This window comes from Mandrillus leucophaeus, unplaced genomic scaffold (assembly GCF_000951045.1).
Source record: "Mandrillus leucophaeus isolate KB7577 unplaced genomic scaffold, Mleu.le_1.0 Scaffold868, whole genome shotgun sequence".
Classification (NCBI taxonomy): Eukaryota; Metazoa; Chordata; class Mammalia; order Primates; family Cercopithecidae; genus Mandrillus; species Mandrillus leucophaeus.
In genome coordinates this window covers 1,153,867-1,181,524 of record NW_012109452.1, presented here as the reverse complement: position 1 = coordinate 1,181,524, position 27,658 = coordinate 1,153,867, and the positions used below count along the sequence as shown (strand labels likewise).

At 38.2% G+C, this 27,658-nt stretch overlaps 2 protein-coding genes across 4 annotated transcripts in view; one reads left to right on the top strand and one right to left on the bottom strand.

The window, feature by feature from the left end:
- The window catches only part of ANKRD17 (ankyrin repeat domain 17), a 183,064-nt gene that overhangs the window by 12,813 nt on the left and 142,593 nt on the right, over positions 1 to 27,658 (bottom strand). For all 3 annotated transcript variants that reach the window (XM_011968977.1, XM_011968979.1, XM_011968978.1), the window contains 6 exons: positions 25,769 to 25,885; positions 14,549 to 14,720; positions 10,232 to 10,679; positions 9,275 to 9,430; positions 6,251 to 6,400; positions 3,151 to 4,784 (listed from right to left, as the gene is read on the bottom strand). In XM_011968977.1, the coding sequence (XP_011824367.1) occupies positions 3,151 to 4,784; positions 6,251 to 6,400; positions 9,275 to 9,430; positions 10,232 to 10,679; positions 14,549 to 14,720; positions 25,769 to 25,885 (2,677 nt within the window). The remainder of the gene's footprint in view (positions 1 to 3,150; positions 4,785 to 6,250; positions 6,401 to 9,274; positions 9,431 to 10,231; positions 10,680 to 14,548; positions 14,721 to 25,768; positions 25,886 to 27,658) is intronic.
- On the top strand, positions 10,842 to 11,407 carry LOC105531142 (high mobility group protein HMG-I/HMG-Y-like). The gene has a single exon (XM_011968976.1). The coding sequence runs from the start codon at positions 10,981 to 10,983 to the stop codon at positions 11,302 to 11,304; it is 324 nt and encodes a 107-aa protein (XP_011824366.1). The 5' UTR covers positions 10,842 to 10,980; the 3' UTR covers positions 11,305 to 11,407.

Genomic DNA, 27,658 nt, shown 5'->3' with positions numbered 1-27,658 from the left:
CTGAATTAAACTTGCCAAAGAAGTCAATGTCAAGAATTGCAGAGGAAGGCAGTAGAATGCTTTAGATGGAGGGAGACCAAAGACACATAACAGCCAAAAGTAATGTGTGAATCTTGACTAAGTCTTGGATCAAATGGCAAGGAAAAGAGACACACGCAGGCAGAAATAATATATTTGGAAAAATGGCATTTTATGTTCGGTGTTATCAAATTCATTCTCATTTTATTGGGTGTAGTAATAGTGGCAGAGCTGTGCAGGCAAACATTGTGAAGACACATATCAGAGTATTTAAGGGTAAAGTATCATGTTTGAAAGTTATCTTCTCATGATTTGACAAAAGATGGAGAAGAAAAGAAAATAGAGATAGGATAGAAAAAGGGAAAAGAAGGAAAGAAGGATGAAGAAGGGGAGAGATAGGTAAGACAAGAGAGGGGGTAGAAAGAAAAGGAAGCAGCAAAAGAGAGGAAAAAAGAGGAGGGAGGAAGGAAAAGGGGAGAGGGAGGGATGGGGCAGTGAGGGAGACAGTTTGAAAAGATGTTGACAAGCGGAGAATATATTAATAAATGTGGAAATACACAAGTATTTACTATGCTGTTTATTCTGTCCTTACATCCTTATGTGACGTAAAAAACTTTTCAAAATACAAACTATAAAAACAGATCTGAGTCTAAAATACAAATGATCAAATTATTTACATAAGAAAAGTTAAACAAAGCAAGAAAAATGTGGAACACAAAATGAATTAGGAAGAAGAAGAGAGAAGTGAAAATTAGGATCTGAAAGAGGTTTAGGAGAAAATCAAAGGACACACTTCATATGTAATAAAAGGAGTATCTTTAACTCAAAATGACCTGAATTAGGTAATTGATTTGTAAGTTAAACTTCAATGCTAATTTTGGCTCTAATCAACTATATACTCCCCAAAAACCTCACCTTTCTTACAGAGGTCTTTCTTCTATACCTTTTCAAACAATAGGAATTTTTTTGTTCTCTAAATCTCAATTTTAACCTTTCTGAACTCCACATCTAGATTTTTGGAAAGGTAAAGTATTAAATTCCAATTACTATAAAAATCAAACTTAAAAGCATTTCCTATGCACTGGCACACAATGATCTAAAATCTAATCATATTGATTCTATTGTTTTAATATAAAAGAAATTAATTTTCATAGTACACATAAATATTTCAGTTGACTTCCAGCAAAGAAATATTTACTGACCATGTTTATTAAATTTTATTTACATGTTACAGAAATAGGTAAAAATAACATTGAGTTCCCATTAAACTTGGAAATTTTTGTCCCAGAATGTCGTATTTCCAATAACACAGATAAGGGGTTGGCAACCAAGAGCCAAATACCAAATATTTTAGGCTTTGCAGGTCACATGGTCTCTGTCCCCACTACTCAATTCTGTCATTGTAGCATAAAAGTATCCTTATACAATATGCAAATGAATGGGCATTGCTGTGTTTCAGGAAAGCTTTCTCTACAAACACTGAAATTAAAATTTCATATTTTGTGTTGCATGTTTAGTCTTTTTAATTTCTTTTTTTTTGAGAAAGGGTCTCCACCCAGGCTGGAGTGCAGAGGTGCGATCTCTCAGCTCACTGTAACCTCTGCCTCTAGGGCTCAAGTCATCCTTCCACCTCAGCCCCCCAAGTAGCTGGGACTACAGGTGTGCACCACCATTTTGTAGAGATGGGGTCTCCCCTTAAGCCCAGGCTGGTCTGGAACTCCTGGGCTTAAGCAATCAACCCACCTCAGCCTCCCAAAGTGCTGGGATTACAGGTGCAAGCTACCGTGCCAAGCCTATTCTTAAAAAAAAATTTTTTTTAAACATTTAAGAAATGTAAAAACAGGCAACAGGCCAAATTTGGCCCATAGACCATAGTGTGTCCATCTCTTACACGGACTGTCTTTAATTACTTGAAATGTTTATATTAAAACCCAATATTATTGCTTTAAATGGAAACTGGCATCCTGGATTAGATCCTATAATAGAAAAAGGATATTACTTGAAAAACTTGTGAAATCTGCCTAAAATCTGTAGTTTAGTTAGTAGTACTATAACAATACTAACTTTTTTAGTTTTGAAATGTATCATGGTTATATGTAAGATGGTCACATGAAGGGAAACTGAGGAATTATAAAACTCTTCTACAAATCTAAAAATATTTCAAAGTAAAAAGTTTTTTTAAAAAAAGCAATAGCTTACAATCAGGAGATCTTTATATCTTCTACATATATCAGTGTTGTCCCAATAGAAATTTCGATAATAGAAATGTTCTAGATCTTTGCTGTCCAATATGGTAGCTACTAGCCACAAGTGTTTTTTAAGCGGTTGAAATATGGGTAGCCTAAGAAGCTAACTTTTTATTTTTAAAATTTTCATTAATTTAAATTTTAAAAGTACACATGGTTATTGGCTACCATATGAGACTGTGTAGCTCTATTTAAAAAATTATTTTAGAAACAAAAAAGATAATGCGAAATAAAACCCAATTTTTAAAATCTGTTATTTTGTATTTGTAATAAACGCAAACTTTTGGTGACAGTACTTTATTAAATTAAAACATAAGAGACTTCTGAGAGAGAAAAACACACCTAGGCCAGGTGCTGTGGCTCACGCCTGTAATCCCAGCATTTTGGGAGGCTGAGGTGGGTGGATCACCCGAGGTTGGGAGTTTGAGATCAGCTTGGCCAACATGGTGAAACCCCATCTCCAGTAAAAATACAAAAATTAGCCAGGCGTGGTGGTGCATGTCTGTAATCCCAGCTACTCGGGAGGCTGCAGCAGGAGAATCACCTGAATCCGGGAGGCAGAGGTTGCGAGGAGCTGAGATCACGCCACTGCACTCCGGCCTGGGTGACAGAGTGAGACTGTCTCAAAAACAAACAAACAAAAAACCTGCTGCCTGATCAGAAGGCTTATTTATGGAAAATTAAATAAAAACCTATTGCAGCTTTTTAAAAGATTTTTAAAAATAACACCATACTAAACACAAACAACAGCATCTGAGTCAATTAAAGCCAACAATCTTTGTCTATATCGCCCAGTCAGAGAGTAAAAACATTAGAAAATGACCAAGAATTTTCACATCACTTGTGCACATGAACAGCTGCAGAATATCAGAAAATATAAACTCACCTGAGGGACTTGGAGCAGGTCTCTGTAATGGTGGTCTAAAACCTGGAGCTTTGGAAGTATCAGACTGATGTAAAGGATCTGAATTTGGCAAATATGAGGATTTTCCTGATAGCATAGATTCTGGTGTTGACTGAGATGAAACAACAGATCCTCCCCAGAAGGCATGAGCAGAAGTAGGGCTGTTTTCAAACAATGTGCTAAAGGGCCCAAATGGTAAGGGGGCACTGAAATTGGGAGCAATAGGCTTATTTGCTGGATGTACTGAATTCTGACAAGCACTTTGTGTACTTAAGGTCGAAGGTAGCTGGACAGAAGAGGGAACACTGTGAGGTCTTTTAATGTGATTGACACTGAGGACTGCAACAGATGAATTTTGCACTGAAGCTGAATTCTTGTGAGGGGCAGTTGTGCCATGAGGGGGTGGTCTAATAGCAGGGGTTTCCATTTTAGGAGTAGGCTGCGGGCATCCCATTTGTGTCTGAGGCATAGGGTAAGTCACTGGGGCAGTAGAAGGCACCGCCACTGGAGCAGAACTTGTTGCTAAAGGGGGAACAGTCATTCTAACTTCCGGGGGAGGAACCTGAGACTGCTGAAGAGGTGGTCTTGGTTCCTGAGAAACAGATCCCGGAGGTTGCTGCTGATTAGAATGAGCTGATGAACTCCCAGAAGAACTGCTGCTGTTTGGAGGTCTAGTGTTTGTTGTTTCTACTACTGGTGGACTACCTGCTTCCTGTTCGGAGGAAGATGCCACTTTATTTGGAGATGCTGATCCACAATCCAAAGGGCTGTTTCTAGAAACCCCTCCTGGCTGGGCTGGTGGTGATGGGGAAGATGGGGATGATACTGGATAGTGTTCTTTGGCAGTAGGCATAGGATATGTGGCATTTGTGGGTGCAGTGCTGTTGTTGCTTGCCGTGGTTGTGACTGTTGTGGTGGTGGCATTGGATGTCTTCACAACTGTGACAAAAAGCTGCCTTCGGACAGAAGGTGAACTTGGACTGCCATTTGTAGATGTACCAGGCACCGTTGAAGCTGATGAACTGGTTGTAGTTGTTGGGCTTGAAGTTAAAGAACCTGCTGAATTCACCTGAGAACCACTGCTATTCTGATTGCTATGGCGAGGCACCATGTGAGGCTTAGGCGAGTTAGTAGCTCTGGCAGGGCTCAAAGGCCTGACAGGAAAAGGACCCCAAGTGGATTGAGCTGGTGGAAAAGTACCTCCAAAGTGGGTCATGGGCAACCTTGGTGGACGGATCTGCTGGAAAGTCTGAGCAGCAAGCAAAGCATGTGCAAACTGTGGAGGAGGATATGCTAATGGAAGAGAAACTGGAAAACCAGGCCTCACATTATTCACTGGGTTCTTAATGGTTTTGTGAGTGGATGCAGAAGAAATTGCAGGCACAGTGAGTGCTGTGGCAGTTTGAGATGTTGATGACAGAGCTACAGTTGTCATTTTAATTCCCATTAAGGAAGTGTTAGCAGCGGTGGTGGTAGGTGCTGATGACCCTATTTTGGAATTTGCTGAGGAGCTTTTCAAACGATTCTTTGGAATAAGTTCATCAATTTCTTTGTCTGGATCCTTGATCAAAGCATTAATCAATTGAGTTGCTTGTCTTGTCGATTCGGTGCCACCCCTATAAATTGAGAAAAAAAATTAAGTAGAATCATCCCTCCTTTTGAGTATGTAAAGCGTTTTTAATATGTACGTATGTACACGAACACACACACAGTTATGTGTGTACATACATACACACATACAAAGGACAGATAACAAAAGCTGGGCAGCCATTTTCTTATTATTCTTGAGGCATTCTACAAACAAAGCGATAAACTGTCCTGAATTACTACTTTTATTTTTCAGAGGAATAGTAAATGACTTATTTTTCAAAAATACATTTCACTATTGTTTCCTTAGACTAAGAAACCATTTTCCTACTGTAAAATACACTACAGTTAGAAAAACCACTGCACATAAAAGCCTATGTAATCCACAGTGTTACTGAAACATTTAATACTAAAAATATTGAAACAGTTAATCAACACTAAAAATAATACAAGTAAACAAGGAAAATAATAAAACCGAGTAAGAAAACAGTATTTTATATTAAATCTTGGTATCTGGGATGGCTCCATCTACTAAAAATTCATTAGTAGTCTTTCTATTAGTAGGATAATTATTGTAACTCCTCTGGGAAGATGTCTTAAAATGAGGCAGGAATCCTGATAGTGCCAACAATAGCCATATAAAACCTTAGTGCTGGATCTTCAGGAAAATATTTTATATTTATGGAAACACAAGGGAGAAATTACCAATAAAGGGTATCTAGTTCCCTCTTTTCTAGATAAGATGGGCTGTGGCTACCCGACTACCCAGGGAAAAACCAGTCAGAAGGAGAGGACAATGAATACAATTGAGATGGCTACTTGCTTTCTTATTTTTGAGGTATGATGTAATTATTAGCCCTTCCATATAATGCAAAGGGGCATCTGCCTCACACAAACAAACTTATATCTGCCATCTAAAAAATATAGAACTCTTTTTCAAAGGAACTTGAATTTACTTTAAAGTAATTAAATATAGCTTCCTACATTCTTATGATTTCTTAGAACATCACTTTTATTTTAAGAATGTTCAGGCACAGACATACTCGATGGGTTATTCAAGATAAGTTGTATTTTCACTTCAGATTCAAATCTGAACTTAAATTCTAAAGACACAATCTCAGAGTTACAAATCTCAAAGGTTATTTGAGAAAGACAAAAACCCACTGCTTAAAATGTTAGAAACGTCCTCCCTGAAAGTCTCAGAACAAATTTTTAAGAATGTCATATAAACAGTTTATGTACAGAAATTATTTATTTAAACCTTTGCTACACATGCATACAAAATTCCTATAAAAGTCTCTAAAACACTTCACAAAAGTGTATTAACTAGGAAAAAAGAAAACTATAAAGTTTATCTTCTCAAACACTAATAACATTCCCATTTTAAAAAGTATACTATGTAACACAAAGTTCCACTGAAAATTCATATGGCTATATTTCATTAAGCTACAGTGCAATAAAATAAAGGAAGAAAATGTAAGAGACAAAGTTTTGCCTTATAGTGATTATCCGGTCTCCAGTCTTGTCTTTCTGTTTATCGATATCTATGTGTGCACCAGTAAACTCCCGAATAGCGTTGATATTACAGCCTCCTCTTCCAATCACTCTGGATATCACAGTTGATGGAACAGATACTTTCTTTGATCTGTTTAAAAGTTGTATATATAAATTAAGATTAATCATTAACAATAGTTATTGTAATTTTAAAAAGGGGAAAGAGTATTACTAAAATGTTTTTCTATAAATACAGAATATTGTTGAATAAGCCTCATCTATTCTAGATGAACAGAGAAAAGGCAATCAGGAGCAACAGACATGTAAGCTTTATTATAGCTTCTCATCTCATTATCAAAGATTGTTTGCTTTGTTAATCATCATTCTTGACTTGTATCTGTTAAGCATGTACTATGTAGACACGTGCTGTGCTAATGCAAATACTAATGGTAAATAAGATAGACATGGATTTCTGCCCACATATATAGACTATGTACACACTAATTACGAAAACACCACGTCATGTGTTGCAATAGTGTGTACACACACACGCACACACGTATAAGATATATACACACATATAGATATATATGTAGCTATCTATGTATGTGTATATATATGATGGTTGGGTATCTAATCTAGCCTCAAGAGTCAACAAAGACTTCTTGTGGGCCCCTTTGGTGCTTTACTCATATGCTTTTTTTTAGTCTCTAATACATATAACTCAAAGAGTGATATTAAAAATTCATGACCGGGCATGGTGGCTCATGCCTGTAAATCCCAGCACTTTGGGAGGCTGAGGCAGGCGGATCACTTGATGTTAGGAGTTCGAGACCAGACTGGCCAACATAGTGAAATCCCATCTCTACTGAAAAAAATAAAAAAATTAGCCAGGCATGGTGGTGTGCGCCTGTAATCCCAGCTACTTAGGAGGCTGAAGCGGGAGAATCACTTGAACCCAGGAGGTGAAGGTTTCCGTGGACTGAGATTGCACCACTGCACTTCATCCTGGGCGACAGAGCAAGGCTCCTTCTCAGGAAAAAAGAAAAAAAAAAAATTCATTACTTCCCTGTATTCTTCTAGCAGCATTAAAATGACTATCCACAAATATGAAAACTTTCTAAAAATCTTTAATAATGTCCGGAAAAAGAAAATCCTACTAGAATTTAAAAAGCAAAATCTGAGGCTGGGCACGGTGGCTCACGCCTGTAATTCCAGCACTTTGGGAGGCCAAGGCGGGTGGTTCACCTGAGGTCAGGAGTTCAAGACTAGCTTGGCCAACATGGTGAAACCTCATCTCTACTAAAAATACAAAAAATTAGCCAAGCATGGTGGCATGCACCTGTAATCCCAGCAACTCGGGAGGCTGAGGCAGGAAAATCATTTGAATCTGGGAGGCAGAGGTTGCAGCGAGCTGAGATCATGCCATTGCATTCTAGCCTGGGCAACAGGAGTCAAACTCCAACTCAAAAAAAAAAAAAAAAAAGCAATATCCATCTAATACTTGCAAAATTACATTTTAATTTTAAACATTCAGGTCCAGGAAAGGTGGATATCGATTTCCTTTTTTTTTTTTTTTGATAGAGTCTCGTTCTGTACCCAGGCTGGAATGCAGTAGTATGATCATAGCTCACTGCAGCCTCAAACTCCTGGGCACAAGCAATCCTCCCACCTTCCCCAAGTAGCTGAGATTACAAGCACGAACCACTTGCCCAGCTAATTTTTAAATTTTGTTTTTAGCAGAGATGGGGTCTTGCTATGCTGCCCAGCTAGTCTCGAACTCTTGGTGTCAAGTGGTCCTCTTGTCTTGGCCTCCCAAAATGCTGGGATTATAAGCATGAGCCACAGGTGTCAGGCCCAAATTCCTGATAAGCTGATTAAAGAATATTTCTAAAAGAAATACAGTATAAAGTTCTCAATAAAGAGAAACAGTCAAGTATAGTTCAAACAAGTAAATTATTTATTGAGAATGGTTAAGTATTAAAAATTGTCATATTTTCTAAAAGGAAGGGCATGATCCCTGTTCTAAGTTACCTGACAATTACTTTTTCCCTAAGGGGCATGATAATCAGCCAGTGATCATCATTTCCAAATTAGTGAAAAACTTATTTGTATAACACAACATTAAATGCATATACAAAACCTTATTTTTTTGTACAAAAATCTACAAAATCTATACAAAAATCTCTTATTATTGTACAGAGAATATTCTGATGATGTGATTTCAATTAATCCAATAGAGTGTATGTGAAGGAGTGAACGAGAGAATGTGTTTATCGTGTGTGAAAAAAGAGACAGAAATAAACATAGTTATGACGAGGGCAAGATTTGGTCCAAAATACGGAGAGAATAAACCAAAAAACTGTATACTGCACTTAGGGATTAACAGTAGTTACTAAGTTTGGTTCACCATAGCTTTTGTTTCAGACAATCAAAGTTTAAATTTTTATGAAATTTCTGGAAAGTTCTTTAAAATAAGTTATCAAAGAGTTACAAAGGATCACATTTTTTCCAGATTTCAGGTGTCTTACCTCCTTTTAAGTTTCTGGGATATTGTATTCCTACTCTTGGATACATATTATTTTTAAAATCCCAGGCAAAACAAAAGATTTTTATCCTGAAACCCTTAAAATGAAATTATCCTATGATTTAAAGACAACAGTTACTATTATTAGATCAACAATTTAAAATCATTACCCACTCATTCATCAAATATTTACAAGTAGCTTTTATAATAATTCTTTGTATTATATAGGGCTTTGAGATAACAAAGCTGAAAAAGACACAATCTTAAACAAATTCCAATACTTTTGAGGGGCCAAATTAACATGTAATTTTTTTTCATCTAAAATATGGCACAGGCTCTTTCTGTTGGTCAAATTTAGCCTTGAACCATCAGTTTGTCTGCAACTTTTAGAAGAGTAGGAAGAATTTAATTACAAGGTAAATAACACTTGACTGTGATATATAGCACATAAAAAGAATGAGAAAAACAATAAAAAGAATGAGAAAAACAATTACTCACCTTCTTACAACTTCTTTCCATCCTTCTTCCCTCTTTTGCCCACGCTTAGGACTTGCTACTGTTAACTTCCCATTTGGAGAGGAAAGGGGAGATGGACCAGATTTTGTACAAGTAGATAGAGAATTACTGGTCCCTTCATTGATAGTTTCTGACAATCTTTAACAGAGAGAGGGAAAGTACATTAAATACGGAACAGATGTAGAATTTTAAAATGATAAAGGTAGTCTACTACACAATTTTTTAAAACTTATTTTTAAATAACAAATGACGACCTTATTTTTCACTTCTCCTCATATTTAGCATATAATATAAAGAGCTTTTTTTTTCTTTTTGAGACAGGTCTCGCTCCGTTACCCAGGCTGGAGCGCAACAGTGCAATCACAGCTCACTGCAGCCTTGAGCTCTCGGGTTCAGGTGATCCTTCTGCCTCAGCCTCCCAAGTAGCTGGGACCACAGGCGCATGCCATCACATCGGCTAATTAAAAAAAAAAAATTATTTGTAGAGACAGGGTCTCCCTATGTTGTCCAGGCTGGTGCTGAACTCCTGGGCCCAAGCAATCCTCCCACTTTGGCCTCCCAAAGAGCTATTATTATAAGCATGAGCCATTGTGCCCAGCCTAAAGAGCCAACTTTAAGAAGATACTATCTAGGGTACACATTTAGCAGAGTTGAATCACAGTAATAACCCCTTCAAAACCAGAATCCATACTTTTCATGTGCTAAGTTTAACAACCAAAAAAAAAAAAAAAAAGAAATTATATAGTAAAAATAATTTGATGTCTCATTAATACAAAATCTAAGCAAAAGCTTATTCTTCAATTCAATTGAAACTGTACCTTCTTTAGCACAAAGAAAAATCCTATTTTGCAAGCTGTGAATTTACTTTCTTTACCAAAAAATTCAGTAATAAGGTATTTCATGACACTATAAACATTGAAAATAAAAATTGGAACTAACTTTATTGAAGCCTTGCCAGAAACAGATTTTCTCTCTTCCTTTGGAAATGTAACAAGAACCGATGGCTGCTTTTTGCTGCTCACAGTGGTAGTGACCACAGCTGGTGAATGATTGTCACTCTTACGACTGCTGTTGCTGTTACTACTTTCATCGCTGCAGCTGGAAATCCTCATGTTATCACTGTCCCCACTCTCGCTGGTACTGCTGCTCTTGGATTCTCCATTCACCTTCTCTGGCTGACTGTATGAAATTGGTAGTGGATCATCAAATATAATTTGAACGTTTTCTGGAGTAATTTTATTTTTCCTGTTTTTCCTCTTTGAACTGGTTGTAGTTATGGTATTATTTCTTTTACCATGAGAACCTGCCAAAGTTGTCCAGGTTGCAGATATACCTATGGTAGTAGTGGTTGTGGCACTTGGAGGTTCTGTCAAGACTTCAGGCTCATCTGTAAAAGTAGCAATACTGAATTAGCAAGTTCTAAATGTTCCCAGAATGTATTTAGCTATAAGCACTTGAAGAAAAGAAAAACTCAGGAGAGATACTCTACTACTATTAGCCATGTAAGTTATTCTCACATTCATTGGTAATGAGTTGGACAGGACTGATATACTCTGTGTCCTCACGTTCTGTTCAAAAAACAGCAGGTAGTTATAAAAAATGTTTTGGGGGGCATTTCTGGTGCTGGTGTGGCTCCAAGAAGGCCATTCAAGCCAGCACTCTTCCACCTGCTCCTTAGAGAAGGGAAGATGAGTGAGTTGAGCTCGAAGCGCAGCCAGCCCTTGGCCTCCAGGCAGGAAATGGACAGCACTGAGAAGTCGGGCAGGGGCAGGCCCCGCAAGCAGCCTCTGGTGAGTCCCAGGATAGCACTGGTAGGGAATCAGAAGGAGCCCAGTAAAGTGTCAACACCTAAGAGACCTTGGGGCCAACCAAAGGGAAGCAAAAACAAGGGAGCTGCCAAGACACGGAAAACCACCACTACTCCAGGAAGGAAACCAAGCGGCAGACTCAAAAAACTGGAGAAGGAGGAAGAGGGGGGCATCTCGCAGGAGTCCTCGCAGGAGGAGCAGTGACCGTGTGTGCTGCCTGTGCCTCATTTGAAGGAGCATCTTCCTTCTGGGACTGGACAGCTTTTGCTGTGCTCCCACCGCCCCCACCCCTTCCCCAGGCCCACCATCACCACTGCTTACGGCCACCACCTCCATCTTCCACCTGTACCCTCACCACCACACTACACAGCACACCAGCTACTGCAGGGCCCCCATGGGCTGAGTGGGAAGCAGTTTTCCTCGGGCCTCAGTTCCCAGCTCCCCCTGCTGACCCACGCATACACACATACCCTCCTGGACAAGGCTAACATCCCACTTAGCCACACCCTGCACTTGTTGCATCCCAACTCCCTTAGTAGTAGCAACATTGCTCTCTGGGGTTGGGGCAACCTCTCTGCTCCTCCACTGTTCCCTCTGGCTTCCCAGAGTGTGGCCTGGGAAGGTTCCCTGGCCTTAAAAGGGGTCCAAGCCCCATCTCATCCTGGCACGCCCTACTCCACTGCCCTGGTAGCAGGTGTGGCCAATGGAGGGAGTGCTGGCCCCAGGATTCCCCCAGCCAAACTGTGTTTGTCACTACGTGGGGCTCACAGTTTTCATCCTTTCCCACCTCCCCTAGTCCCTGCACTAGGTTGGACAGTCCCCTTTGGCTACAGGAAGGCAGGAGGGGTGTGAACCTCCTACTCCCTCTTCACTGTGGCCCCAGCCCCCTTGCCCTTTGCTTGGGATCTGAGTACCTATTGAGGTGATAGAGATGCAGTCACTTATTGTCTAGGTGAGGCCCACAAGTCCTGTGGCCACCGCCTGAGGTGGGCTGGGGCCGCTCTCCCAACCTTACTTTGCTTCCGCCACTCGGCCATTTCCCCCTCCTCAGAAGGGGCACCAATAGCAAGGAGCTCACCCTGCCTGTTCCCAACCCTCCTGCTCCTCCCTGCCCCCTAAGGTTCTGGTTCCATTTTTCCTCTGTTCACAAACTACCTCTGGACAGTGGTGGTGTTTTTTGTTCAGTGTTCCATTCTTCGACATCTGTCATTGCTGCCGCTACCAGCATCAAATGTTCATCCTCATTGCCTCCTGTTCTGCCCACAATCCCCTCTCATAAGATACTCTTCGTGGGGAAGAGGGGCTGGGGCATGGCAGGCTGGGTGAGTGACTACCCCAGTCCCAGGGAAGGTGGGGCCCTGCCCCTAGGATGCTGCAGCAGAGTGAGCAAGGGGGCCCGAATCAACCATAAAGGGTGTAGGGAGCACCTCCTCCCCCTGCTCTGCTGCGGAGGGGTAGCCATGATTTGTCCCATCCTGGGGCTCTCCCTCTGGTTTCCTATTTGCAGCTACTTGAATTAAAAAAAAAAGTGTGTGTGTGTGTGTGTGTGTGTGTGTGTGTGTGTATATATATCCTTTTCTCAGGGAAAAAAAATTTGGAGGACAGTTTGGAAAATATAAGTATTACTGTATATTATGTATTATTATATAATTATTAAATTTCTTAATGTTGCAGTTATGTAAAATCATGTCCTCTTTCTGGGAAATACGTAATCAAGTATCTAGGGGTGATTTCACATGATGTGTATAGCTTACATGTAAACTACTCAAAAAAAGAGAAGACATATCCCATGTGTGCCAAAATGCTTTAAAAATGTAGGTGACATAGAGGTGTTCACCATATTAATCCTTAAACTTTTCTGTAGTTTGAAAATTTTCAAAATAAAAGGCTGGAGAAGGGAAATTAAAAAAAACAAAAAACAAAAAACAACACAAACACACATACACACATTGCATGCACATATTTTTGGTGGTTTCATGGCAATGGTTCCTTCCCACAATACAGTCAGTCCTCTTTATCCACAGATTTAACCAACACTAGATTGAAAGTATTCGAAAAACAAAACAATAAAAAAATACAAATTAAAAAAACACAGTATAACAACTATTTACACAGCATTTACGTTATATTAGGTATTAGAGGTAATATAGAGATGATTTAAAGTATATGGGAGAATGTGCATAATTTTTATGCAAATATTACACCATGTTATATAAAGCCTTAAGTATCTGAATTTTGGTATCCATGAGGGTCCTGGAAACCATTCCCTGTGGATATGAAGGGACAGGATTACTATACTTCCATCCCAAATAACCTTTTGATTACAACCTAGTTAAAAATAATTCCCTCATTTGAAGAAATTGATGATCTGAATTGTAGAAGATATTATGAAATTACCATTTATAATACCTAAAACGGTATTATGATGATGTAAGCAAATGTCATTCTTGGGATGTGGGCTTAATTATTTATAGGTGGCCAGCGCAGTGGATCACACCTGTAATCCCAGTACTTTGGGAGGCTGAGGTGGGGGGGATCACTTGAGATCAGGAGTTAGAGGCTACCCTGGCCAACGTGGCAAAATCCCCTCTCTACTAAAAATACAAAAATTAGGTGGACGTGGTGGCGCATGCCTGTAGTCCTAGCTACTTGGGAGGCTAAGGCAGGAGAATAGCTTGAACCCAGGAAACAGAGGTTGCAGTGAGCCGAGAGCACGCTACTGCACTCCAGCTTGGGCGACAGAGCAAGACTCGGTCTCAAAAAAAAAGAGAAAAGGACTTATAGGTGCAGTGTCAGGATGTCTGCAATTTACTTTCAGATGGCTCAGAAAAAAATATGTGGAAGTACTTAAAGAGAAAAATAAAGCATATAGGGTAAAATGTTAACAATTTTGTCAGTCTAGGTATAATGTATTCAGGTATTCATTTTATCATCTGTCAACTTGTCTGTAGGTTTGAAATTTTTCATAACAAAGTTAGGGAGGAATTCGGTCAACAACAAAAAAAGCATATATCTTTTCTTTTCTCTTTTTTTTGACACAGGGTCTTGTTCTGTCACCCAGGCTGGAGTGCAGTGGTGCCACATCATGGCTCACTCTAGTCTCAACCTCCCAGGCTGAAGTGATCCTCCCACCTTACTCCCTTATTCCCAGTAGCTAGCTGGGATTACAGGGGTATGCTCCTGTGCCCAGCTAATTAAAATTTTTTTTTTTCTTTTTTTGTAGAGACAGTCTCACTTTGTTGCCCAGGCTGGTCTTGAACTCCTAGACTCAAGTGACTCTCCCACCTTGACCTGCTACAAATGCGGGGATTATGGGCGTGAGCCACTGTGCATGGCCTATCTTAAGGGTTTAATAACTTAAAAGTATATTTTCAAGAGTGACTGATAATCAAGTAAATATAATTTTAACTAGAATATAAAACAAATGGGATGGTTGTTGAGAAAATACCTTCAACTTTAAGCTTTTCTTTTTCTTGAGCAGCTTGGAGTTCAAAGTTTTCTTTATTTTTGGCTTCGATTTCTTCTAGTTTTCTTCTTTGCTCTTCCTTTTTCTTCCTTCTCTTCTCTTTTCTTTTTTCTCTTTTTGCAGCCAAAGCCAGCCTCCGACTTTCTTCCCTTAACTGTTAAAGATCAATAAAGCAGAGATATAACATTGAAATTTACCCTGGAGAAAAAGTTGTCACATAATCATTTAATAATAAGGAAACCATGATATCATAAAATTCAAAGTCATCTAGTTCAATTCATTGTTTTATCAAGATCATATTCAAACCACTCTAAAGAGACATTATTTTTACAATATCAAGATCAAATTAACAATATAAGACTAATTTTAAAATGGGTAAATAATAAACAAATACGTAGCTTTTAATCATTAAGGACATGTAAGTTGAACTGACAAAGAACCATTTTTTGATCATTAATTTGGCAAAATTTAAAAAAGCATCAGATATCAGCACAAGTCTGAGAAACTGAATTATCTCCTGTACTGCTGTCGGCATGAATATGTACATTTTAGAAAAACTAATTTGAAAGGCTCCTAAGAAAAAATTACAAACTGCTTATCCTAACAACTTATTCTATAAAATGTCTATCTCTAGTGAAAAACTCAAGGGTTCAGCAATTTTCTTTGCAAATTGATTATAATGGCAATACATGGCAACCAGGTAAATCTATCAATGGGAAGGAATAAATTAACAGGATATATTAACAGAATACTAGATAGCCACCATATGTACTTGGGAAAATGCTTCCAGTTTACATTTGTTAGGAGGAAAAAAAGGCACACTGAAGACTAATAATCACTTTTATGAGAGAAGAGAACCCTCTTTGTGCATCGATTTGTATAAACACAGAAAAAACCCCATAAAAGTTATAAATAAAAGGCTAACAGAGACTACCTCTGGAGAGTGGAACAGGAAGAGGGATAGCAGAAAGACGGTGTCTTTCAATTTTACTTTATATAACTATACATTGTTTCTATTTGTTAAAATGAGTACATTATTACTTTCACAGTCAAAAAACTAAGTGTAGATTTAAAAGTCCAAAAATATATCTTAATAAACTATTTAAACTGTTAAATTTTCATTCTTGGTTCATAAAGGTATGAAAATCATCTTTAAACTCTGTCTGCATGTCACCTAAAAGATGTTTCTTAAAAACTATTCTCCACCCATAATCTAGCATTCTGAATTATTTTATGTGTATTTTAAATATGTGTAAAAACAATGTGAGTTAAGGCACGGAGCCTACAATACGTAAAACCAGTCCTCACAAATTCATAAGCCAAACAGTATTTAGTTTCCATTCAAAAAAGTCTGACTTCATCTTTTAAGTGTTGTGCTTTTGCTAGATACTCTCTGTCCTGCCTTTCAAATTAACCTTCTCTTAGGTTCTTTTTTTTTTTTTTAAAAGCCAAATTTAAAAAGTTTTGATAACCCAAGACAGTCAAACCAGCTCTCAGCTAGGTTCTTGAAAAGTTTGGCCCACCACCAAGTTTTCACACCCTGGGGCAATGCAACATACTTACCTTAGGCTAGGTGAGAGATAAGTCTTGTTCCTGAAAAGGGAAACATTGAAGGAAAACCATGCAGAATACCCATACTTTCCCAGGCAGACGGATTTTAGGAAAGAATGCATCTAAAAGCTAAAGATACAGAAACTGCCTGCATCCTAACCCTGGAAATTTATGCTGGACTCCCAGAAAGCTCCAATCTTAAGATCAGTAGAGGAGGAGCTTTTACCCCTGCTGAAGTATTAGGAACAAAACAGTAACTGATGACCTTTACTCCCTGGATCACCACAAGGGAGGAGTAATATCTGATTGGTGAGTTTGAAAGAAGCAACTGAGCATGTGTGACTCAGCTCATTTGAGCCTTGCTTATGTGTTTTCTCCAAGTGGACCCCAGTGAAGGAGGTAGAAGTGTGGTTGTTCTGTCTAGCTTTGACTTTGTGGAAGAGGTAAGTAGGTATATGAGGGAGAGGAGGAGTGAAAACGAAGGTGAAATGTGCACCAGAAAAGCTTATTAACAAAGCAGCTGTGGCTACAAGGGTGTATTAAGTCTCTCTCCTTCAGGATTAGGAATAACAAAACCAATATTTTATCTGTGTCATATCTGTTTGGACAGAAAAATCCCGGGAAAGGAATGGTTTGGGGGAGGCTCAAAACAGCAAATGAAGTTTTAGAGTTTTGGCTCATCCATGATAGGTTGTTCATTTTGCTGGAATTTTGAACTTGTCTGGTAGCAGGAGCTAATTATGACTGCTATTTAAGTGGGGGGCGGGGGGGATTTGGGGGTGGAGAACTTTTTTAAAAGTATAAGAGTTTTAATTCAGAAACCAGGATTTCATTTAAGCATATATGTGCTAGATGTTGATGGGGGTGGTAGGTTTGGGTAGGTCATAGGGTGTGGCTGGGTCTTAGATATGCAAATTTCTCAGGGCGTGTAGAGTCACTCAGGGGTAGCCCTTTGGCAAGAGTAATTTGAGTCTGGATTATCCAACTTCAGAGTTTAACCCTAAGAGTTTATTTACTGGTGTCTAAATTTTGGAGTTTTAATGCCGGTGTTTTGATAATCTGATATATTTTACTAACCCTCTTAATAGTCACTAAGAGTAGGTAGGGCACTAATTCAGAGGTCCTAGGGAAAGTTTCTGGGGGGGAGATACCAAGCTATGGCTACAAAATGACCCAACTTTACATGGCATGGAGCTCTAAAAGTAAGCAGAATTAGCAAGTGTGGATCAACAGATACAGGAAAAGAGGCATTATAAGTTTGCAGGTGGTAGCTGAAACTAATAAATGAGGTAACCAGAGGAAAAAGGTATAACTGTGAGGGTCTATAAACATACACACATATACCTACTATTTTGCTATATATAATAAAATATATAAATATTATACATATATATGTAGAGAGAGAGTTTATGTATATATGTGTGTGACAGAGAGAATATCTAAGGGGTAAAGGAAGAACAAATGAGGCTTCTGAAAGGCATAATCAGATAGAGGAAGACAAACAGGAGAAAGCAACTCCAACGGGAGAAGGAAGGCCAGATCAACACTGGTAAACCTCATAAAAGTGGGCATCAATAAGAATTGAAGAGGTAAATGGATTTGGCGTGCTTTGTAACTGAAAACAAACAAAAAATAAAATAAAATTTAAAAAAACAAGGATTTGTCTGTTGAGATGCCATTGGTTACCTCCACCACAGTTAGTTTATTGGAGAAGCAGGTCACATGGTTCTGAGCCGAGATTTAATTTAAAATAGTTAATAAGACACAGAGATTATTATAAACATTAAAAGAAAAGCAAAATACTAAATTTGGGAAAAAGTTCCATTAGGATAGAGCTACCTTGATTGTACCTCTGCCTTGACTGAAGCTGTAGGTAGTGGGTAGGAGTTAGTAAAACAGTAGAAATTGAAGATAAAGGCATAGGGAGAGGTGCTAATAACTGATAGAAAAACCCAGACAGCATATGGAAAGAGTAACTAAACCATGAAGATTCAAATATGTCCAGAGGCATAAGAAAATACAACTAAAAACTCAGTCTCACTTTCTATATTTTGTCTCACTTTCTCTCATAAGCCTAAATCTCATTTTACTTCTTGGAGAACTGCTGTCATGTTTGTTAGTGTATGTGGGGGAGGTTAGAGGCTTTGAGAAAAAGGGTCAAGTTGTAGAATAACTTCACTGTGGAATGGGAGAGGGCACTAACCCAACTGATGACTTCTAATTGAGGGCTCAGGAAACAAAGTGACACGTGGGAGTTAGGCTTTATAAAATGAGAATTTAAGGAATTGGGGAGAGCCAGTCCAGACTAAACAAATACTGCACTGCAGATTTGGATATATGAAAGTGAATGGGATATGTGAGGAGTAGAGAACCATAGTGAAAGATGAGCCTGGAGAAATAAGAGACGAGGACCTGAATGTTTAGAATTTCCCATGCAATCAACAAAGAGGCACTGTGGGTTTCTGAGGAGAAAGTAAGGCGTCGCACCTGTGTATTAAAAAAAAATATGTGGGCTCATGCCTGTAATCCCAACACTTTGGAAGGCCAAGGCGGGCAGATCACGATGTCAAGACATCGAGACCATTCTGGCCAACATGGTGAAATCCTGTCTCTAGGAAAAATACAAAAATTAGCTGGGCATGGTGATGCGTGCCTGTAGTGCCAGCTACTCGGTAGGCTGAGGGCAGGAGAATCGCTTGAACCCAGGAGGCGGAGGTTGCAGTGAGCCAAGATTGCGCCACGGCTGTCCAGCCTGGCAACAGAGCGAGACTCCGTCTTTACAAAAAAAAACAAAAGAAAAAAAAGTGAAACTGGAAGTTACAGTGGAGCAGAAAAGGAATACTGAAGACAAAAGAGAGGGACACACACACACACAGGGAGACTTTTAAGAAGCCAAATGCAAAATTTTGAGTGAGAAGTGACCACTCAGAGAGGAAGTGGATGGAACAGAAGGCAGACACAGAGACTGCCAAAGCTAAATAAAAGGTGATGGTAGTGATGATGATAATGATCATGATGACAGTGCTGATACAGCCAATATATAGAGGGTCTAATATGTGCCAGATACTGGTCTAAGTTAACTTACCAAGTTAATTCACTGACTGGATGTAAAGAATGGGAGGCAAAAATAAGTGAGAACCTAAAGGTAGCATCAAGATTTCATTTCTCAATAAAGAGTAGTAAGATCAACAGAAGAAAGAGATTAAGAAGTTTCAAAGGAAGGTAGGGAGAATATCCAACAAAAATTTTCTGGTAACTTGCTATATGCTATGCATGGTTCTAGTTTCATCAGTAAAACGGATAAAACATCCCTGCCTTCACCAAGTTTACATTTAGTTGGTTAGAAGAGGGTAGATACAGATAAATAGAACGCATACATTATAGTTTGTTAAAAGGTGATAAGTGCAATGTAAAAAAGGGGAAAAAGCAGCGAGATGAAAAATGTGTGTATGGAGACAAATGGGGGGTTTTGATTTTTAAATAGGGTAATCAGTGTACCCCTCATGAGATGAAGTTAAGTGAACACTTGAAGGACATGAAATATGTCAGCCAAAGAGAAGAGCCAGTACAAAAGCTCTAAGTTAGAATTGGACCCAATATATTCAAGTAAAATAGCATGGCTAAGAACAGTAGAAAATGAGTTTCAGGGAACAGTATCCGGAGGCTTTGATAACCTAAGGCCTTGCAGAGCATTTGAAAGACTATCTTTTACTGAGAGGGAAATGGAAAGTCATTGTCGGGCTCTGAACAGAAGTGTGATATGATTTGATTTAGATAATTGAAGAGGATCACTCAGAGTGCTACATAAACTACAAGCAATGATGGAATCAGGGAGACCAGTTAAATGACTAATGCAAGTATGAGATTAAATTAATTGTTTGAACCACGGTGAGAAGTGATTAAGATTATATACCTATATTTTGAGACAAGGTCTCACACTGTTGCCTAGGCTGGAGTACAGTAGCACAATCACAGCTCACTGCAGTGACCTCCCCAGGCTCAGGTGATCCTCCCAACTCCACCTCCCGAGTAACTGATTTTCAGGCAAAGGTAACAAGATTTTTCAATACAATGGAGTAAAGAGAGAAATTAAGGATGACTTCAAGGTTTCTCGCCTGAGCAATTAGAGTTGTGGGTTTGGGGTGGGCAAAGATCAGGAGTTCATATTTGGACACATCAAGTGTGAGATGTCTAATTAGGTATTCAAATGGACATGTTGAGTAGCTAGCTGAATATATGAGACTGAAGTTTAGCAAAGAAGTCTGGGCTAGAGGTACACATTCGGGATCAACTGGTGTACCTTTAAAGTTAGTGGGCAAGATAAGATCACCAGTGGATAAAGAAGACCATGTAACGAGTCAAAAGGCTTTTCACTAAAAGGTAGAGGAGAGGAGGGAACCAGCAAGAGGAGACAGGAACATCCAGACAGGTAGGAGGAAAAAAAGAGCCTGCAGTGGCATTAAAGCCAAGTGAAGAGAGTATATCAAATATTATTACTTATTCAGTAAGATAAAGATGGAGAGGAGAAGTAACCATTGGATTTAGCTACATGAAAGTCACTGGAAACCACAAAAGCTTAATTTTAGTGAGTTGTGGGAGTGAGAGCCAGCCTGTCAGGAACAGGTTCAGGATAATGGGAAAAAAATGGAGGTGACTGAAAGCGGCGGTTCAGGGATCTTTATTGCAAAGGGAAGCAGAGAAATGGGTCTGTAGCTAAAAGGCTGAGGCAAGAGGGTTGAAGTCAAAAGGTTTTCTGTGTTTAAGATTGGAGATATAAGTGTGTATGCTGATGAGAATGATTCAAGAGAGGGAAAAAATAGGAGAAAGAAAAGAGAATTGCTACCGACAGTGCTGTTGAGAAGGAGAAACCATATAGGATCTAGTACACAATGAAGGGACTGGTTACCAAAAGTTTATCTAGGCCGGGTGCGGTGGCTCACACCTGTTATTCCCAGCACTTTGAGAGGCCAAGGCTGGCAGATTGCCTAAGGTCAGGAGTTCAAGACCAGCCTGGGTAACATGGTGAAACCCCATATCTACCAAAAATACAAAAATTAGTAGGGCATGGTGGCCCATGCCTGTAATCCCAGCTACTTCGGAGGCTGAAGCAGAAGAATCACTTCAACCTGTGAGGTGGAGGTTGCAGTGAGCTGAGATCGCGCCACTGCTCTCCAACATGGGGGACAGAGCAAGGCTCTGTCTAAAAAAAAAAAAGTTTATCTAGTCACTGGTAGGAAGTATATGGGTATAGATGTTGGTGGGTGGATAGATAGGGTAGGCAAAGTCTTTGGAAGTTTTCTTCTGACGCTTCCATTTTCTCATTAAAGGTAAAGAAGAGGAGATGCAGGTACTGGTGGGCAGATAGATGGTGTAGGGAAAGTCTTTGCAAGTTTTCTTCCGATGATTCAATTTTCTCAGGATGCAAGGTCACCTACTGAAGGTGAAAGAGAGGTGGTGCTGGAGTTCTTAGGATAGGGGAGAAAGTAAGAAACAGTGGTCTAGATGAACGGAAGATTAAATTAAACTAAGGAAATGCAGCATTTTAACTACTGGTCAGCATTAAAGGGCTAGGGAAACCTAGTATAGCTACTGGTCAGCATAAAAGGGTTCGTTGTCACATATTTCAAGTAAAATTAGTCGTAAAGATTGTTTTTTCTTGACACATTTAGTTACTGAGGTTCATGTGAGAATAAGAAGAAAGAGAGGAGTAAGGAATAATGAAAGGGTAGTATGACATAAATAGTTCTTACCATTTATTGGTCGGTGGTGTTGGCAGGATTATTAAAAGTAGAATTCTAGAGGGTGTAAAGTTGAAAAGATAGAAAGCAATAATCCGAGAATGAAATGTGTGAAACTGAGAATGGGATAGGTTGTGTTTGAAAAATATACCATTACCTAGCTCCCTAAAAGTTTACCAAAAAAAAAAAAAAAGGTAGAGGAAAAAAAACTAAAATGAAGTGAAGGGGGTGAAATAACTATATCAAAAATGTAAGTTTAAAATACCTACTAGGGATTCTAACAGCCAAGACAAGAACATAACTTAATTGTTAATGTTCTAAGAGAGCAAGTAATTAACTGTTAAGAAGATTCCATAGCTTGACCAGATGGAACTACTCCCGAGCAGGGACTCTTCTACTTAGTAAATGCTCAATAAATAAACGTTTACTGAGTAAGTATTAAAAAATCTGGTGCCTTAATATAATGGCCACTGATCTCTTTTTCTTTTGTAGAGACTGGGTCTCACTACATTGGCCAGGTCGGATTTGAACTCCTGGGCTCAGCCTCCCGAGTAGCTGGGACTATAAGCATGTACCACCATGCCCAGCTTACTGCAGCAGTTTTTATAAACCAAATTTTCCAAAATAGAAAGACTGACCAAAGAAGCACTTTTATACAAGGAATAACTTACGTATGGAGAATCTCAACTCAGACCAGTCAAGACCAACTCCAGCGATGAAGCCAGAATGTAATATAACTCAGAAGGCTAAAGAAGTACATTTTCCCAGATGTAAATTATAACAAAAAAATAGTGAACCAAACTCTAATATCCCAATCTGATAATCTTTCAAATAAAAATATGGGCTGTCGTTCAGGAAAAAAGTGGCTCCTGTATAATTTAAAATTTTACATATGTTCCATGCTCACTCAAAACTACACATAAAAGTATATAATGCATGTGGAGGAATCAATTTAGATGGAATTAATTTATGATTAAGAATTCTTCATTACCTTTGGTTTCAATATCATGGAAAAATACACAATGACATTTAAAAGAAGCTTCTTTTCACTTATCTTAAAACTAAGGCCCTTGAAAGTATAAATATTAAGGTTAAATAAGGCTGGCAAGAATATAAGGAAATGACATTGGTGTATTGCTGATGGTACTAGGAAAGTATTCTGCAAGTATCTACTAAACTAAAAATACATTAGTGCCCCCTTATCGGGCACTTATCCATGATGAATAAATACGTTCCAAGATCCCTGGTAGATGCCTGAAACCTTGGATAGCACTGGACCCTCTATATATATGTTTTTTCATAGAAACCCATGATAAAATTTATAAATTAGGCACAATGAAAGATAAGCAACAATAACAATAAAATAGAACAATTATAACAATATGCCAGTAACACTACTCTTGCACTTTGGGGCCATTATTAAGTAAAATTAGGGTTTCTTAAACACAAGCACTGTGATACCTCAACAGTCAATCTGATAACTGAGGGTTACTAAGTGGATACACTGGACAAAAGGATTCATGTCCCAGGTGGGACAGAAAAGGACGGCGCAAAATTTCATCACACTACTCAAAACGGCATGCAACACGAAACTTATGAATTGTTTATTTCTGGAATTTTTCATTTAATATTTTCAGACCATAGGGAAAGCAAAACCACAAAAAAAGGAACTACTGTATGTTGACCCACATGAAGGAACTTACTTCATAAAAATAAAAGGAGCAAAATATTTTAAAAATATGTATAAGGGTGTTTATTACAACTTTATTTGTCGTGAGAAAAAACTGGAAACAAACTTATTATGGACTATTCTGCAGTAACTTAAAATCACTATCAAATGACAATATCCATCAGTTACTAAGAGAGGGGAAAGCAAGTATTAGAGTAATATGTTTGCATGATTCTGTTTTTTTAAAAAAGTACACCATCACGATAAGTGTGAATATTTATTCATTCAATAAATATTTATTCAGTGCCTACAACATGCCAGACACTATTTTGTGGCACATATGTTCTAGTGGTAGAGAGAGACAAACAAGATAATTAAGTATTTTGAATGAATACAGTATTTAGAATGTTGAAAAGAGAAAAATAAAGCAGAGAAGAGCAGAAAAGTACTTGTGAAGAGGAAACTAAAACATGAGGACATCTAAGGGACATTCACAGAAGATGCTGCTGACAGCACAAACAAAAAGAGGATGGTCAGTATGGATAGCGCAAGGTGACTAAGAGAAAGAGTAACAAAAAACAAGGCCAGAGAGGTGTAAGAAGTGGAGTGGGTCGGTGGATCATTGCAGGGTCTTAAAAGGTCTTAGAGGTAATTGCAGAGGTAAAGATTTTAAATCAATCATATCAGATTTCTAACTTCAGTTATTTTAAAATGATGGCAACTGTTCTTATCTTTGTCTGTTTAAACTGAGCACACTGTTATAATAAAAAACCAAAAATTTAAAGAATCAAATATATATTCTATCACACAACTTGGCCCAATTATACTGCCTAGTATTTAGCAGGCATTAAATAAATGTTAGGTAGTGAATATAAAAATAGGTCAAGTAGTAATTATGGTGGTCATTATATCTCTTAATGCACTCACATTCTTTTAACATTTTTAAATGGCCAAAAAAGCTAATTTTAATTTGCTCAGAATATAAACCAGAAATTTTTAAAAATGAAGAGCCTACAAAATAAAATACATTTTTTCAGGAAACAGTATTTTCAAATTTAAATTAGAACAAAGTATTTCAAATGATTCATATTAATGCAGGATAAAATGTAGAGCTTAATAAAGCAAGTATAGTTAAAAAAGAATGTAGCTAACAAGTCAAAAAATGCGTATGCATAATTATCACTGCATATCCTTTATAAATTTAAACAGTACATGTTAAATTTTACAGCACTTTGACCTTTTTAAAAACATTTTATTTATTTTTTGAGATGGAGTCTCACTCTTTTGCCCAGGCTGGAGTGCAGTGGCATGATCTTGGCTCACTGCAATCTCCGCTTCCCGGGTTCAAGTGATTCTCCTGCCTCAGCCTCCCGAGTAGATGGGATTACAGGCATGCATCAGCATGTCTGGCTGATTTTCGTATTTTTTGTAGAGATAGGGTTTTGCCATGTTGGCCAGGCTGGTCTCAAACTCCTGACCTCAGGTGATGCACCCGCGTCGCCCTCCCAAAGTGCTGGGAATATAGGCGTGAGCTACTGTGCCTGGCTACTGACCTTTTTATAAAAGATGAGATATGGCAGTTACATAATATTCAATGTCAAACCAATTATTTTCCTATGATTACTTCAATTAAGTTCTACAGTACAGAATTATAGGGGAAAATGTGGCAGAAAAGGGGAGTGCAGAAGCTATAAGACTGTCCAAACTATATGCTGTTTTGGTGTATTTTACTCCCCATGGGAATAGATGGGAATGATGCTGTAGTCTGCCTGAAAGAGAAAAGTACAAGAGAAGTCACCCATTTAAAAAGTGTACTCATTAGACATTCCAAGATTTGTATTTCACTGGTTGGTTATGCCTTGGTAGTGCATTTGGTACTTGTGATAAACCTGCTGGCAACACATTACAAGGCCTAATATCAAAAAACAACAGATGTGGTTGAGGATTAAGAGATCATTAGCTGAGATAAGACTAAAATCCAGAACTAGAAGCTAAGTTTTCTGACTTCCAGATCAATGCAATTCCTATAACAAAATGTTGTTAATTTCATTACAAAGAGAAGCTTTTAATGATGTTCAATGTACTCATAATTCTCTCCACGATTTGAGCCAAATGTAGAAAGAAACTATGTACATAATTTAAAGCAAACAAAACAAAACGAAAAAACAACGGATTACAAATCAAAAGAAGAGAAAACAAGATGGAAAAAAGTGGGTAGTTTTCACATGTAAAGATTATTATTACCTTTTCCAAGTCTAACTCCTCTAACAAAATGCTGGCGTTTTTGTTTGCTTCAGCAGCCTGTCTATCTTTGGCTTGTACTATTGACTCCATACAAAGATGACACTTCTTCAGCATCTCCTATAATACAAAATTAAGATGTTTCCAGGCTCACAGAACAATTCCCACTTAGTGAAATTCCTAAAAACATGAAGATCTTTAGTAAGGTACTCAAACCTAAGCAATAAAGATCCATGAAAGGGAGAAAAAAGGCGTGCAAATAAAAACATAATTGACATAGTATATTTAGGAATATATACAAATAAAGAATCAAAGAGCAGCTTTTGTTATTCTTCAAAATAATATCCATTTAACAGGCACTTTAGAAACAAAAATCATTTATCCTCTAATTTAAATATAAGAAATTGTACAGCAAACAGAACTACAATAATTTATGTTGGCTGGTTAATAGGATAAAGGAAATAGTCAATGTCAACAAAGAAAACAGATTTGAAAATTTTTTGAGAAATGTCCTCAAATATTTAAGCTCTGTTGCTCCAATATCATGTACAAGAAACATTTATAAAGGAATCAGATACATGTACTTATATAATTTTCTCAGTGATTTCATTCTCAAGTCACACTTTAGGACAGCAAAACAGTACTTTCTTATTCTTATAAAATTTTTCTTTATTTAATTTTAGAGATAGGGGTTTGCCATGTTGCCCAGGCTTAAATACAGAGGCTATTAATAGGCACAATCATAGTACACTGTATCCTTTAACTCCTGGGCTCAAGCGATCTTCTCACCTCAGCCTCCCAAGTACATGAGACTAATGCGTACCTGAGACTACAGCTGTGTGCCACTAAACCAGTCTTATTCTTAGTACTATTAAAAATATTTATTTTTAATCTCCCTCTCTGCCCCTACAAACCTGTAATACATAGGAATGTTAATTGTCATGGACAAATCTAGAGCTAGGAAAGACAGTGACCTAACTAGTTTAAATTAAAACTTATAGGGAAAAGCTGTTCACTATTATGAAATAGCAACTGTGTAAACGTAGTAAGAAGACATTTTTAAGATTTGTCGGCCTCTTTGGTTTTCAGAGGCATGTGTTAGGATTTTATTCAAGTGTTAGTGTAAACTCCAAATCAAAATGTATGTCTCCAGGAGGTCTCAATTTGATCTCTAATAGGATTCAATTTTATCTTCCCTACATTTCCTGCAAAATTCCTAGCCAATTCATTCTAAAACTTAGTTAAAACTAAAAGTTACCCTAACTTTTACATCACGCTCAAGACTTCTTGCTCATGATTAAAAGTACTATGTTCATTTTACTGGGAAATAAAAATCTATTGGATTCAATGCTTTCTCAATATAGGTATCAGTCTGGATAAACATAAACATACATATATAGAAGACAGCCCTAATGAATAATAACATGTTGCTTTGAATTACTTAGTGTTCACATAAAAATTAAATTAGCTCAATAATTTTTTTATTTTTATTTTATTTTTTGAGACAGAGTCTTGCTCTGTTGTCCAGACTGGAGTGCAATGGCACACTCCTGACTCACTGCAACCTCCACCTTCTGGGTTCAAGCAATTTTTGTGCCTCAGCCTTCCAAGTAGCTGGGATTATAGGCACACGCCAACATGCCAGGCTAATTTTTGTATTTTTGTAGAGATGGGGTCTCCCCATGTTGCCCAAGCTGGTCTTGAACTCCTGGGTTCATGCAATCCACCTGCCTCGGCCTCCCAAACTGCTGGGATTACAAGGGTGTGCCACTGTGCCTGGCTTCAAGTATTAATTTTATTTTTATTTATTTATTTTTTTTGAGATGGAGTCTTGCTCTGTTGCCCAGGCTGAAGTGCAGTGGCCGGATCTCAGCTCACTGCAAGCTCCGCCTC

Bases quoted from the DNA above. Each gene is read 5' to 3' on its own strand.
- LOC105531142 (XM_011968976.1), top strand. From the start codon at position 10,981: ATGAGTGAGTTGAGCTCGAAGCGCAGCCAGCCCTTGGCCTCCAGGCAG.